Raw genomic sequence first — 14,581 nt, forward strand, 5'->3', positions numbered from 1 at the left:
CTGGTCTCCCCTAGACCCCCTCCCGAGCCCTCCCAACCCGGCTTCCTCCTCACCGCTCCGCTCCCTTCCCTGTAGCCGCCGCGGCCTCCGCCGCCACCAGGCTTCGCCCCGCCCCCTTCCGGCTCCTATTGGCCTCCGTTGCCGCCCGTCCGCCCTTCCTCCGCTTGCTATTGGCGGAGCCTGGCACGAGAGGGTCACGGGGGGCATGACGGGAGTTTTGGGGGGGTGGTCCGGCGCCGTCAGCTTGAGGCCGCGGGGGATGACGGGTAACGGCCCGGTGGAGAGGGGCGGGCGCGAGTCGCGCGGGGAGCCAATAGGAGAGGGGAGTCCGCCGGCGCGCGACGCGCGCAGGGCCCGCTGGGAAGGGGAGGCCGCGGGAGCCCCGGGGCGGGAGAGGCCTCGGCGCAGACCCCACAGCGTGGGGCGGAGGGAAAAGGGGGGCGGGTAGTGACGTCACACTGCGGCCGGTGACGTCATGCAGGAGCTCGGCCTGGAGGAGAGGACTGCGAGGCTGCTGCGGAGAAGGTAGGGGAGACCCCCAGCTGCGCCCCCTCCAACTGCCTCCTGACGACCCCTGGGACCCTCGACCGCCCCCTAAGTGTCGTGCAGACAGCCCCCCGGTGCCCACTAGGTGCCCCCAGGGGACGGCCAAGTACCGCCCCGGACCCCCAAGTGCTCCCCAAGTATCCCCCACACCCCTAACTGCCCCCTAAGTGATCTCCAGACTCTCCCTAGTGCCCCATAAGTGCTCCCAAGTGCCCCCCAAGTACTCCCCAGACCCTCAGGGGCGCCTTAAGTACCCTCCCAGACCCTTCATTGCCCCACTGGACCCCCCCTTACTGCCCCTTGACTACCCCTGGGACCCCCAACTGCCCCCTAAGTGACCTCCAGACCCCCCCAGCCTCCCCCAAGTGCCCCCATGGGACCTCCAAGTGCCCCTTCACTGCCCCTGGGGCCCCCAGCTGGCCTCCCCAAGTGCCCCCCCAGCGCCCCAAGTGCTTTCGGGGGGGGGAGGAGAGCAGGGTCACAATCAGGCCCCTCCCCCCCCCCCCCCCAGCGAGGCCCTGCTCAGTGCCTGGCCACGCCCATGGGTAGAGCCTCGACCACGCCCAGGTAAGACACACCCCCACCCCCCTGCCCAGCTTTGACCACGCCCCTCAAAGCAGGCAGAGCCAATGACCTGTGTCACCCTTCCTCCCCCTCCCCTTGCAGCTCCATCAAGCTCCGCCCCTGGCGACCCCCTGCTCCAATGGCGGCTCAGGCGCAGGGGGCTGGGGGCGGAGCCGGCCCCGCCCCCCCCGCAGGCTCTGCGGCCAAGGAGGAGGGAAGAGGAGAGGGACTCCCAGGATGCTTTGTGCCCGCGGGGGACGCAAGGGGGACACAGGGCCCAGGATGCTTTGCGGCAGGAGCCGCCTTGGGGCTCAGGTGGCTCCCAGGAGGCTTTGTGCCCAGGGAAGACCCAAGGGGGACACACCTCCCATGATGCCTTGCTCCAGGAGCCCTCTTGGACCTCAGGAGGCTCCCAGAGTGCCTTGGGGCCCCCCAGGAGCGGCTCCCAGGATGCTTTGTGCCAAAGGAGGACTCTAGAGAGGCTCATCTCCCATGATGCCTTGCTCCAGCGGCCACCTTCGAGGTCCTGCCCCTCCCGGGATGCTTTGTGCCCCCATGGGCCAAGGGAAGCCTTTGGCTCCCATGATGCTTTGTGCCAAGAGCCCTGTTGCATCTCAGGAGGCTCCCAGGATGCCTTGCAGCCCCCCAGGAGCAACTCCCAGGTTGCGTTGAGCCCAACGAAGACCCAAGGGGGACACAACTCCCATGATGCCTTGCTCCAGAGGCCACCTTTGAGGTCCTGCCCTTCCCAGGATGCTTTGCAGCCCCCCAGGAGCAGCTCCCAGGATGCTTTGCAGCCCCCCAGGAGCAGCTCCCAGGATGCTTTGCAGCCCCCCAGGAGCAGCTCCTGGGATGCTTTGCGCCAAAGCAAGACCCCAGAGAGGCTCAGCTCCCATGATGCCTTGCTCCAGGAGTCCTCTTGGACCTCAGGAGGCTCCCAGAGTGCCTTGCAGCCCCCGAGGAGCAGCTGCCAGGATGCTGTGTGCCCAAAGAGGACCCAGGAGGGGCACAGCTGCCATGATGCCTTGCTCCAGGAGCCACCTTCGAGGCTCTGCCACTCTCAGGATGCTTTGAAGCCCCTGCAGGAGGCCTCCCATGATGCTTTGGGGCAGGCAGCAGGTATGGGGCTGGGGGGGCACTTAGAGGGCACTTGTGGGGCTGGGGGTGTACTTACAGGGTACTTATAGGTCAGGGGGGAGCATTTAGGGGGCTGGGAGGGGCTCTTGTGGGGCTGGGGAGGCACTTATGGGGCTGGGACACTTACAGGCCTAGACAAGCACTTAGGGGGCTGGGGCAGAACTTATGGGGGTGGGAGGCGCACTTGTGGGGCTGGGGGTGTACTTCTAGGTCTGGTGGGAGCATTTAGGCGGCTGGGAGGGGCACTTGTGGGGCTGGGGGTGTACTTATGAGACAGACCCAGCAGGGGACCCAGTGCTGAGGCTGCTGCAGAGCCGACGGCGATTGCTGAAGGGACATCTCCGGTAACGACTGGCAGGGACTGGGATGCACTGGGAGGGGATCTGGGGGGCACTGAGATGGAGTAGGAAGGGATCTGGGGGACATTGGGAAGCTTGGAGGATACTGTGATGAACTGGGAGAGGATCTTGGGGGCACTGGAGGGTACTGGAATGGACTGGGAGGGGATCTGGGGGGCACTGGAGGGTACTGGGATGGACTGGGAGGGGATCTGGGGGGCACTGGAGGGTACTGGGATGGACTGGGAGGGGATCTGGGGGGCACTGGAGGGTACTGGGATGGACTGGGAGGGGATCTGGGGGGCACTGGAGGGTACTGGGATGGACTGGGAGGGGATCTGGGGGGCACTGGAGGGTACTGGGATGGACTGGGAGGGGATCTGGGGTGCACTGGAGGGTACTGGGATGGACTGGGAGGGGATCTGGGGGGCACTGGAGGGTACTGGGATGGACTGGGAGGGGATCTGGGGGGCACTGGGAGGGTCTGGGAGTAACTGGAGCCTCCCCCACAGGGCTGTGGAATCCCTCCTGGCTGCGTTGTCCCCAGAACCCCCCCAGGGGGAGCAATAAAGTGTCTCCCCCACTTGTGGACTACAGCTCCCATGATGCCTTGCAGTCCCTGGGGCCCATTGGGTTACCCCAGTTTGAGCCTGCATCCCCCGTGATGCTCTGCAGAGCCTCCTGGGGCGTGGCCGCGATTCTCTAGCGTGAGCCTATGACTCCCATGGTGCCCCGCGGCTTCCATAGCCCCATTGAGCAACCCCAGTTCGGGCCTACGACTCCCGTCATGCCCCGCGGCTCCCCCCATAGGCTGCCGCTGCCGCTCCCGTCATGCCCCGCGGCTCCCCCCCATAGGCTGCCGCTCCCGTCATGCCCCGCGGCTGCCCCCATAGGCTGCCGCTGCCGCTCCCGTCATGCCCCGCGGCTGCCCCCATAGGCTGCCGCTGCCGCTCCCGCTCCCGTCATGCCCCGCGGCTCTCCTTTCCCGCTCTATTTGCTTTAGTTTTAATGGCGGCGGCGGCGCCGGAGAAGGAAGCGGCCGCGGCAGCGGCCGCGGCGCTCAGCCTCTGGGCCCGGCAGGAGATGGAGCTGCCCCCGGCCTCTCTTCCCCCCGAGAACGTCCTCCGCAGGTGCGGAGAAAACCCCCTCAGAAAACGGGGGGCGGGGGGCCCAAGACACCCCCCGCCAGGGGTCTCAGGGTGAAGAGGGCCCGGGGGGGCGGTTGGGTCCCCTGGGTAGGGGGTGAGGGATCCTGGGTGGGTTTGGGGTCCCTTGATGGCGTTCTGGAAGTCCTGGAGGGCTTTTGGGAGCTCCCTGGGCAGGGTGGGTTACTCTGAGGATGTCCAGAGGGGATTTTGGGGTCCCCTTGGTGGGGGCTGAGGGGTTCTGGGTGCGTTTGGGGTGCTCTGAAGTGGCTTTGGAGTCCCCTGGTTGAGTTTTGGGGGTCCTGGAGGGCTTTGGGGGGCTCCTTGGGGGGGTGGCATTTCTCTGGGGGGTCCAGAGAGGGCTTTGGGGGAGTTTTGGGGTGCCCCTGGTGGGAGGTGAGGGGTTCTGGGTGGGTTCAGGGTTTCCTAATGGGGTTTTGAGAGTCCTGGAAGGCTTTTTGGGGCTCTTCAGGGGTACTTGGGGTTGCTCTTGGGGGATACAGAAGGGGTTTTGGGGTCCCCTTGGTGGGGGGTGAGGGGTCCTCGGTGAGTTTGGGATTCCCAGAGGTGGGATTGAAGCATCCTGGGGGGGCTTTTGGGGTCCCATGGGTGATTGTGGGATCCCCTGAAGAGATCTTGGGGGTTTGGGTTCCCCTTAGGTGGCTTTTGGTGTCTCTGGGGAGATTTTGGGGTTCCCTTAGAGAATTTGGGGTCCCCTTAAGGGATGTCGGGTTCCCCTTAGGGGTCTTGGGGTCCTTTTAGGTGGCTTCTGGGATCCCAGGGAGGTTTTGAGGTCTGTTTAAGGGGTCTTGGGGTGATTTTGGGGTCAGCTTAATGGCTTTTGGGGTCCCCTTAGGGTCCCTTTGAGGGGTTTTGGGATCCCTTGGTTGGCTTTTGGAGTTCCCATATGACCTCTTAGGGAGATTTTGGGTTCCCTGGGGGGTCTTGGGGTTCCCTTTGGGTCTCTTAAGGGGGGTTTGGGGGTCCTCCTGATGCCCCCTCCTCATTTTTGGGGTCCCCTTTCTTTCCCCAGGCTGTGCTCAGGCTCTGGAGCCTCCATCTGGGAGTTCATCACCCAACGAGTGAAGCACCCGAGGTGAGGTGGGGACCCCAAAACCTGCCTGGGGGTCTCCCCACAACCTCTGGGGGTCCCCAAAAGTCACTTGCATGTTCTGTGTGCCCCCTAGGACGGTGAAGAAGATTCGAGGGAACCTCCTGTGGTATCCTCAGGGGGACCCCAAAAGGGGGAGGGAGCACAAACCTTGGGGGGGGTTCCTAGCACCTCCTGGGTGTCTTCCTTAACTTGGGGTTCAGGTATCAGCACCTGGAGAAGGGGGAGGTAAGTGGGGGATGTTCCCCCCCGATTTTGGGGTGGGGGTTCCTGGGGGTGTCTTGGGGGGGGGGGGGAGGGGTCCTGAGCTTTGGGGGGGACCTTGGGGATCTGAGGGGGAGGATGTGGGGGGTCCTGGGGGGCTTTGGGGGGGCACCCTGCGTTGTCTTTAGGGGGGTCCTGAAGTTTGGGGGGTGGGCCCTGGGTCTGAGGGGGAGGATTTAGGGGGTCCTGGGATGGTAGGGGAGGATGTGGGGAGGGTTTGGAGGGGTGCTGAGGTTTGGGGGGGAGACTGTGGCAGCCTTAGAGGGGGGCTGTGGGGGACTTTAGGGGGGTCCTGAGGGGGTTGGGCAGGGGGCCTGGGGGTCACAGGGGGGGGTTGGGGAGGGGGGCTCCTGGAATTTTGAGGGGGTGGATGTCAAGAATTCAGGCAGACCCTGGGGGTCTTGGGGGGAGCCTGAAACTTGGGGGAGGTCTCCCCAAATCCTCCCTCCCCCTTCCTCCCTCCCCCCCTCCCCCTCCCCCCGTGCCTTTGCTTTAATGGTCTCTTGGGCCCAGGGCGAGGAGACCAAGGCTGGAGGGGCGGAGCTTAAGGGGGCGCTGTCCCAGCTGCAGTTGGAGCTGCAGGCAGGGGGCGGGGCCGTGGGCGGGGCCGTGGAGGCGGCGCTGGCGATTGGTGAGCAGGATGAGGGCCTTGGGAAGGGGCTGTAGCCCCAGGGGTGGGGCTAAGGAGGGGCTGGGTGGGGCCAAAGGGCCCAGGGAGGAGGTGTGATTGGTTGGGGAGGGGTGTGGCTCGAAGGGGGCAGGGCTAGGGGAGGGGGTGGGGCCCAAAAAGGAGTGGTTAAAGGGGGTGGAGCTCCTATGGCATAAGGGTGGGAAAGGGGTGGGGCTTAAGGGGCTTTGCAGGGGTGGTGCTACAGAAAGGGTGGGGTTTGCAGGGGATGTGGCCACTGAAGGGGTGGAGCTAGTGAGGGTGTGGCTCTGAGGAGGGGGTGGAGCTACCACAGGCAGGGCAGGGAAAAGGAGACATCTCTAGGGTCAGGGCCTGGCCCCACCCCCTTTTCCCCTTGGGTCCACCCCCACATACCTTCAGAGGCACAGCTGGAGGCGGGGCTTGCCCGGCGAGGGGCGGAGCTTCGGCGAGGGGCGGAGCTTCGGCAGCTGGGGGCAGAGGCCGTGCGAATCAGGGAGCTGCTGCAGGAAGGGCGGCGCCTACTGCTGCCCCCTGATAGGTCAGGGCTCGGGGGGAGGGTGGGAGGGATGGAGGGGACTCAATGGGGTTTGGGGGGGCGGGGCTTCTTTGGCACAGTTTGAGGACTGTGATTGGTTGGGAGGGGAGGGAGGGGATGGGAAAGGGAGGAGGAGGGCGTGGCTTTCCCGAGAGGTGGCTCCTGACAGGCCCAGGGCTGAGCCTGTGGAGTGGAGCTAGCTGAAAAGGGGTGGGGCCTTGAGAGGGGGTGGGTCTTGTAGGGTAGGGGTGTGGTTTCCAGGGGAGGGGGTGGGGTTTCCTGGAAAGGGGTGGGACTTACGGGGCAGGGGGGGTCTCTCCCATAATGCTCTGCTCCCACAGGCCAGAAGAGGCAGGGCTGGGTGTGGCCTTTGCCATTGACTTAGGGCTGGAGCCGGAAGTGCTGGTAGGAAGGGGCAGGGCTTAAAGGGGAGGGGTGGGTGTGGCTAGGAGGTGGGCTGTGATTGGCTGCTTCACAACCCACTGACAGAGAGAGGTCCGAGCAGCCTGTAGGATCCGAGCACAGGCATTGGAGGAGCTGCTGGAGCCCCGCCCCCTAGCAGAGTAAGCTCCGCCCCCCACCTATCAATCACCCCCTGGGGCAGCCAATCAGCTGCTGTTGTTGGCCAGGGATTGGCTGGCTGGGTGAGAGGGACTGAGCTTGTCAGTCACCCTATCAGGACGCAGCAGCTGATGGAAGCAGCCAATCATCGCTGGATAAGGAGAGCAGAGGTGAGGGCCTGGGAGGGCAGTGGGCAAGGGCTGGGACTGGGAGGGGACTGGGGAGGACTGGGAGCTGCTTAGTCCTTACTGGTGTCCCTTCCTGGAGCCCAGGAGGTGCTGAGCCGCCACGCCCCGGGGGCAGTGCTCTGGGCCCTGAAGCGATTGGCTGAGGAGAGCAGCCAGTGAGTGAGGGGGGGCAGGGCCTCAAGGGGGTGTGGTTGGGGGGTGGGGATTCATGGGGTGTGGCTGTGATGGGGCTTAAGGGGGGTGGGGCTCTGGGGGTAGGGTTGAGGGAAAAATTAGGGCTTGAGAGTTGGTGGCCAATAAGGAGGCAGGGCTGAGAAAGTGTAGCCAATGAGAAGGAAGCAGTTGATGGAGCGCAGCCAATGAGAGTAAAGCTAGAGAACATATGGCCAATAAAAGAGCAGGGCCTGAGGAGAGCTGACTAATAAGGGCAAGGCTTGAGAGGATGGGGGTAAGGCTGCACAAGATGCAGCCAATGACAGGGCAGAGCTTGAGGCAGTGGGGCCAATGGGAAGACAGCTTCCTGAGATGTGGCTGGTGAAGAGGTGGAGCCTCGGGACTGCAGCCAATCAAGGAGCAGGGCCTCCAGGGCTTTGGCCAATGGCTAGGGAGGATCTCAGAGAGGCACCCAATCAGGAAGCAGACCCTGTAGGATGCAACCAATGAGAAAGCAGAACCTACGGCGTGTAGCCAATCAGGAGACAGAATTTGCAAAGCATAGCCAGTTAAAAGGCAGAGCTTGGGGGGTGGGGAGGGGCAGCCAATTAGGAGGCAGAAGCCATGGGGTGCAGCCATTGAGAAGGAAGAATTCCCAGAGTGCAGCCAATGGAAAGGCAGAGCCAGCAGGGGGCAGCCAATGGCAAGCGACCACTGCCTGGGGTGCGGCCGGTGCAGGGGGTGGAGCCCTGTGGGGTGTGGCTAAGGCAAGTTAGGCCCTGCTAGGGGTGGGGTTAAAAGTGGAGGGGTGTGGCTTTGACTGGGGGTGTGGCCCACAGGGAGGAGTGGCTTGGCCTCGGCTCCGCCCCTGCGCCTGAGGCTCCGCCCACTGTGAGAAGCATGCTGCAGGTAAGGGGGGGGTGTCCAAGGGGGGCTTAGGGGAGGGGATTCCATTGGGTCCTAGGGAGAGTTTTTGGGGAGGTCCTGGGGGGGCCTGAGGGGGTCCCAGGGGGGCTTGGGGGGCTCCCAGAGGGGGTTTTGGGGATCCCGGGGAGGGGGGGGGGGGGGGCTTGGGGTGGTCCAGGAGACTTGGAGGGGGTCCCAAGGTCTCCATCCTGATTTTGGGGACCCCCTACCCCCACAGGAATGTTGGGGGGTTGTGGGGGGGCTCTGGGGCCAAGTCCCCCCTCAGCCCCCCCCATGCCCTGCCCTAAAGCAGCTGTTGGGGGATGGGGACTCCAACACCCTGCAGGCAGCCAGGTAAGGGAAGCCCCCAGACCCAATCCCCTCTGGGACCCCCAACCCCCCCCCCCTTCCAGGGCCCCCCATATGGGGCCTGAGATCCCCAAACCCCTGCTGGGATTCCTTGGGGACCCCCAAACACCCCACCCCAGCCCCCCCACATGGAGCCTGGGACCCCCAGACCCCTGCTGGGAAACCTTGGAAACCCCCAACCCCCATGCAGACACCCCCCCCAATGGGGTCTGGGACCCCCCAGTCCCCCCCACATGGCTCCTGGAACCCCAAAACCTTTCCAGACCTCTCTCAAATCCCCCCTAGGACCCCCCAGCCCCTCCCCAAATGACTCTTGGGACCCTTTTTTGGGACCAACCCCTCCCCCCCCAGGCTTGCTCTGGAGGCTGCAGGGCTGGAAGGGGCCAGGAGGGCTCTGGCCAGGGAGGTCCAGGAGCTGAGGGGGGGTCCCAAAGCCGAGGGGGGACCCCCCAAATCCCACCCTCCCCTGGGGGAGCTCGGGCAGAGGCTGCATCAGCACAGGAGAAAGCTGGTGAGGGGCTGGGGGAGGCCTGCGGGGTTTGGGGCCGGGGGGGGGAGGGCATTTGGGGGGTACCAGAAGGGGATTTGGGGGATCTGGAGGGTCTTGGGGGGGGGGGGGGGGGGAAGGGGGTGGGGTCCTGGGGGGGGATTTTGGGGGCTGAGGGGTGGCAGTGGTGAGTCTGGGGGGTCAGTGGGGGTCCCAGGGAGGGATTTGGGGGTCATGGGGGGGTGCACTTGGGGACCATTTGCTGGGTCCCAGGGGAGTTTGGGGCAGTCATGGGCGGGGGGGGGGGGGGTGTGGAATTTGGAGGGGGCCCAGGGAAGGGTTTGGAGGTCCAGGGGGGGTCAGGGAGGTTCATTGGAGGGTCTCCCCCCGGCCCCGGGCAGGAACGGCGCCGCTGCCAGCTGCAGGCGCTAGGGGGAGCCACGAGGAGGCTGAAGGCTGAGCTGCGACCCCTGCAGGAGAAGGTTTGCAGTGACACTGCCAGGACCTCCTCTCAGCTGCCCCCCAATCCCCTCCCAACCCCTCCCCAGCTCCTCCCAACCCCCTCCCAGACCCCACCCAGTCTTTCCCAGTCCCTTCCCAGCGACTTTCAGTCCACTCTCAGCCTCTCTTTCCCTAGGTCAGGGCCTCAGGCCGAGCACCCCCCGGGCTGACAGAGGAGGCAGAAAGGCTCCAGCAAGCCCTGGGGCAACTGGGAGCACTGGGAGCTCTGGGAGAGTCCTCCCAGGGGTGAGTTAGGGACAGAGGGGAAGGGGAGGGGTCATGGCCTCACACTGACTCCTCCCCCTTTTCCTTTAGCCCCAACCCTGACCCTCTGCTGCTGGTCAGCCACGTCCTGGGGGTGGCCCAGAAGGTGGGAAGAGGACTGGGGGGTACTGAGAGGGGGCACTGGGATGGACTGGGAGGGGGTCTGGGGAGCACTGGCAGCTACTGGGAGGGGGTCTGGGGGGCACGGGGAGCTACTGGGAAGCACTGAGAGGGGGCGTGGGGGGCACTGGGAGCTAATGGTGGGTACTGGGAGGGGGTCTGGGGGGCACTGGGAGCTAATGGTGGGTACTGGGAGGGGGTCTGGGGGGCACTGGGAGCTAATGGTGGGTACTGGGAGTGGATCTGGGGGGCACTGGGAGCTAATGGTGGGTACTGGGAGTGGATCTGGGGGGCACTGGGAGCTACTGGGAAGCACTGAGAGGGGGCGTGGGGGGCACTGGGAGCTAATGGTGGGTACTGGGAGGGGGTCTGGGGGGCACTGGGAGCTAATGGTGGGTACTGGGAGGGGGTCTTGGGGGCACTGGGAGCTAATGGTGGGTACTGGGAGGGGATCTGGGGGGCACTGGGAGCTAATGGTGGGTACTGGGAGGGGATCTGGGGGGCACTGGGAGCTAATGGTGGGTACTGGGAGGGGATCTGGGGGGCACTGGGAGCTAATGGTAGGTACTGGGAGGGGATCTGGGGGGCACTGGGAGCTAATGGTGGGTACTGGGAGGGGGTCTGGGGGGCACTGGGAGCTACTGGTGCATACAGAGAGGGACTGGGATTTACTGGGAGCCCTCCCCGGGCACTGCTGTTCCCCCCAGAGCCAGCAGGGGGCCCTGCGCCAGGTCCTGGCCCTTCGCCATAGGCTGCTGCTGGGGGCGGGGCCAAAACCAGCAGGGGTGGGGCTGGAGCCAGCCGGGCACCTCCCACCTGAGAGTGAGTCTGCCTCTGATTGGCCGAGGGCTGTGGGGAGGGGCAGGGCTGGAACTGCTCTCCTCCTGACCCTCTCCCTCCGGCCCAGGATCGGCTGCTGGAGGCCTCAGCCCCACCCCCGACTTCCTCCCTCGCCTCCGATTGGTCGCTGCCCGCATCCAGGCCCACCTCCAGGCCTGGCCACACCTCCAGGACCTCCTCAGCCAATGGTGAGGTGGGGGGGAAGGGGGGAGCGGGTGACTTAATTGGGGCCCCCCCAAAGGAGCTTCTGGGACCCTGTGGGGACCCCAAATCCCCCATGGGCCCCTTTGGGGATCCCTGGGACCCCTTGGGGGGACCCCAAAACCCTCCTGGGACCCTCCCATACCCCCACTGCAGGCCGGTGGGAGTGGCTTTAAGAGGCCACACCCCCTGCCTGACACAGTGGCCTCTGATAGGTGGGAGCAGCCAGCCCAGCAGGCCCTGGCTCTGGCCCCGCCCCCTGGCGGCATCCCCTTCTCCCATTGGCTGCAGCGCTGGACCCAAGCCACCCAAGCATTGGCTGAGCCTCACCCCAGGCCTCCACTCCCATTGGCTGGAGCCGAGGCGGGGGCGGAGCCCCTGAAGAGTGAGTGGGCAGAGCCCTGACCAATGAAAGAGCAGGGGCTGGGGGGGGGGATGTGTGGCTTATTGATATGCAAATGAAGGGAATCCTATGCTAATGAGGTGTTAATTAGCCTGTAATAAAATCTGTTGCTAATTAATATGCAAATGAGAGCTCTCTTTGCTCATGCAGCCCCCCCAGCCCCCCAGCCCCTCTCCTCTCAGGCTCACTTGCAGTCAATGTTTATTACTCAGGAGCTGCCTTGGTGCCAACTTTGTGCCCACCCTCGGGGGGCCATCCCCAGCCCCCCCCAGGCACTGCCAGCTCTCTGCCCCTCCCCCCCACACTCCCTGGAGGTCTTCTTCCCGCTCAGATCTTGCCAGGGAAGGTGCCCTCGGCCCTGGCCTCGTCCCACGTGGTCACCTGGGGGGAGGGGCACAGGCCGGCATCAGAGGGAGCACCATAGGGGGAGGGGGCATCAAGAGGGGCAATGGATGGCACCAGAGGGTGTGGGGGGCAGAGGGTGACAGCATATGGGGCGATATAGGGGCATGATGGGGGGCATCAAGAGGGGCACCAGAGGGGATGGGGGGCATGAGATGGGGTGAGTGGCATCGTGGGGGGCACAGGGTGGCAGGAGAGGGGGTTGGGGGCACCACAAGGGGTGAAAAGCACCAGAGAGTTGGTTGAGGGCATCAAGAGGGGCACAGGGTGGCACCAGAGGTTGGTGGCACCAGTATGAGGGATGGGAGGGAGTTGGGGGGCACCAAGGGGTCGCCAGCTCACCCAGGAGGTTGGGCAGAGGGATTTGTAGACTCTGTAGTACCACTGGCAGGGGCCTGGCTCTGCTCCCTTGGCTGCCAGAGCCTTCTGGCACCGGTGGAAGTCTGCAGGGACCACAGGGACCAGTAAGGGCAAGCACGGAGCAGCCCGAACCAGGCCAGGGCGCTGGAAACAAACGGACCCCCAGGGACCAAGAGGGACCCCCAGGGAGCCTAGAGCCCCATAGGGGCCCACAGGGACCCACAGGGACCCCCAGGGAGCCTAGAGCCCCATAGGGGCCCACAGGGACCAGCAAAGACCCATAAGGACCCACAGGGAATCACAGGAGCCATAGAGACCCCAAGGAACCCTCCCAAGGCCCCTCAGAGACTCTGGAAGGCTCCAAAGGGACCCCAAGGGGGACCAGCATGGACCAGTATGGGCCCAGTGCCCTCCCAGCCCCCACTAATCCCCTCCCAGCCCCCTCAATCCCCTCCCAGCCCCCCCAAATCCCCTCCCAGCCGCTTCCCAGCCCCCCCTCAATCCCCTCCCAGCCCCCTCAATCCCCTCCCAGCCCCCTCAATCCCCTCCCAGCCCCTTCCCAGCCCCCCCAAATCCTCTCCCAGCCGCTTCCCAGCCCCCCCTAATCCCCTCCCACCCCCCTCAAATCCCCTCCCAGTCCCAGCCCCTACCCAGGTAGTTCTGCCAGCAGTTCCTGGTCTGGTTCTGGTTGGGGAAGCGACTGTCGAATGGAGCTGTCTTGTACCTGGCCAGCTTGGTGTTGATGTCCTCTGCCATGGCTTAATTAACCACTTAATTAGCCCACTAATTAGCCCCAGGGGCTGCTTAATTAATGCCCCTCCTCAGCCTCCCCCTTTTGGGTTACTTAAAGTCCCCCCCAGAGGGGTCCTTAATTAGCCTTCGGAGGACAGGGGGAAGGAAGCGAATCCAAGGTGGAAAGGGGGAAGAAAGGGTTAATTAGTGAGGGGAGGTAATTAAGGAGGGGATTAATGAGCTTAAAGCCATCAAGGTTAATCAACAGGTGGCTAAAGAGGTCATGAATAAGGTCTTAATTATCTTGAGGGGGAAATTAGGAGCTCCAAGGGGAAATTAGAGGTGGAAGGAAGGGAGGAGGCAAGAGGAGGGTTGGAAGGGGTTAATTAGGGAGGCAGTTAAGGGATTAATTAGTGAGGGGAGGTAATTAAGGAGATCATTAAGGAGATAATTGCCCCCCCAGGTTAATAAATAGGTGGCCTAAAAGGTCATTAATGAGCTCCTGGTGGTCATTGATGAAGCAAAGAGGAAGATAAGGAATTAATGGGGCTATTAATTAGCATAGGAAATAAGGAGATGATTATCAGTGAGCCCATTAATGAGGCCAGTAATTAAGCTAATAAAGCTAATTACTAAATCCAGAAATTAGGGAAACAAAGAATTAACGAAGCAAAGAATAAAGGAAACATAAACCAAAGGGAAAATAAACCAATCAACAACCCAATTAAGCAGCCAACAAAGCAATTAACCAAGTAAACAATCAACAAAGATAGTAATTAATGTTAGGGGTAATTAAAAAGTGCAATTAATTGGCAAAACAATTAGCCAAGAAATAATTAAGTTGATTGATCAAGCAATTAATAGAGGACTTTAGTAACTCACCTGAGATGATTCAGGAGCCTGCAGGCAGCTAATCAAGCACTGACCAGTGATAATTAGCAGGCAGTTAATTAATCAAGGGCAGTTAATAGAGAGCAGAACTCTGGATGCCTTCCAGGGGCTCTCAGTTCCCCGCACCCCCTTCCCCTGCCCTCCCAGTCCCCCCACTTCCCCCTCCCAGTGCTCCCAGTAGCCCCTCCCACTCCCCCTAGTTGCCACTGCCCCTCCCCAGTCTTCCCAGTAAGCCCTCAGAGCCCTCCCAGTGCTTCCCGTACCCTCCCAGTCCCCCCTGCTCCCTCTCCCAGTTCTCCCAGTGCCTCCCAGTGCCCCTCCCAGTCTACCCAGTAAGCCCTCAGAGCCCCGTACCCGGCGCCACCGACACCGCTCAAAGTCACTTTCAGGGCGGCCGCCGCCGGAACCAAGGAGGCGCTGCGGAAGTGGCCGCGCGTCAGCGGAACTGACGCAACCCCTCACCCCCGAGCCCAACGATTGGTCCGTGCCGGCCGTGGGGGGCGGGGAATAAAAGGCCGCGGGGAGGACCCTGGGCGACCATAGAGAGGAGCGCGGTGGAGGATAGAGCGTCGCCTCCCAGCGGCGAGGAACGCCTTCAAATGACCTCAACCGGCCCGAAACGGCCCCAAAATCCGCCTGGGCCACGGAGAGGGGCGAAAGACCCCTCCGGGGCACCCGAAACATCCCCTTAGGACCCCATATTCTGCTGCTCAGGGGTCCGAGAGGGCTCGAAATGGTGGCCGGGGGCCCCAAAATGTCTTTTTCTGGCCCCAAATACCCGCTCCGGATGCTCTGAACCCCCATTGCTTCCCCCAGGGACCCCCTGGACCCCGATTTCTCCTCCCAAGGACCCCTTGTACCCTAATTTCTGCCCCCAAAATACCTCCCAGGATCCCTTGGACCCTCATGTCTCC

General features: G+C 63.6%; 2 protein-coding genes across 2 annotated transcripts; both read right to left on the bottom strand.

The window, feature by feature from the left end:
* Positions 1 to 9,898: 9,898 nt before the first annotated feature.
* On the bottom strand, positions 9,899 to 10,957 carry LOC128897346 (uncharacterized). Its single transcript, XM_054163163.1, has one exon. It carries the CDS (start codon positions 10,955 to 10,957, stop codon positions 9,899 to 9,901), a length of 1,059 nt encoding a protein of 352 aa, XP_054019138.1.
* Positions 10,958 to 11,522: 565 nt separating this feature from the next.
* Positions 11,523 to 14,131, bottom strand: LOC104305889 (cytochrome c oxidase subunit 6B1). Its single transcript, XM_054163039.1, has 5 exons — positions 14,022 to 14,131; positions 13,659 to 13,697; positions 12,695 to 12,802; positions 12,027 to 12,127; positions 11,523 to 11,663 (listed from the first exon to the last, which is right to left on the bottom strand). Exons 3-5 carry the CDS (start codon positions 12,798 to 12,800, stop codon positions 11,610 to 11,612), a joined length of 261 nt encoding a protein of 86 aa, XP_054019014.1. The 5' UTR covers positions 12,801 to 12,802; positions 13,659 to 13,697; positions 14,022 to 14,131; the 3' UTR covers positions 11,523 to 11,609.
* Between the last annotated feature and the right edge of the window lie 450 nt (positions 14,132 to 14,581).

The sequence above is a fragment of the Dryobates pubescens genome, chromosome 7 (genome assembly GCF_014839835.1).
Source record: "Dryobates pubescens isolate bDryPub1 chromosome 7, bDryPub1.pri, whole genome shotgun sequence".
Taxonomy (NCBI): domain Eukaryota; kingdom Metazoa; phylum Chordata; class Aves; order Piciformes; family Picidae; genus Dryobates; species Dryobates pubescens.

Coding starts and splice junctions, on each gene's coding strand:
- LOC128897346 (XM_054163163.1), bottom strand. CDS start 10,957: ATGGGGGATTTGGGGTCCCCACAGGGTCCCAGAAGCTCCTTTGGGGGG.
- LOC104305889 (XM_054163039.1), bottom strand. CDS start 12,800: ATGGCAGAGGACATCAACACCAAGCTGGCCAGGTACAAGACAGCTCCA. Junction 12,128..12,694: donor CTGCTGGCAGAACTACCTGG/GTAGGGGCTGGG, acceptor TGGTCCCTGCAG/ACTTCCACCGGTGCCAGAAG. Junction 11,664..12,026: donor CCCTCTGCCCAACCTCCTGG/GTGAGCTGGCGA, acceptor CCCTCCCCCCAG/GTGACCACGTGGGACGAGGC.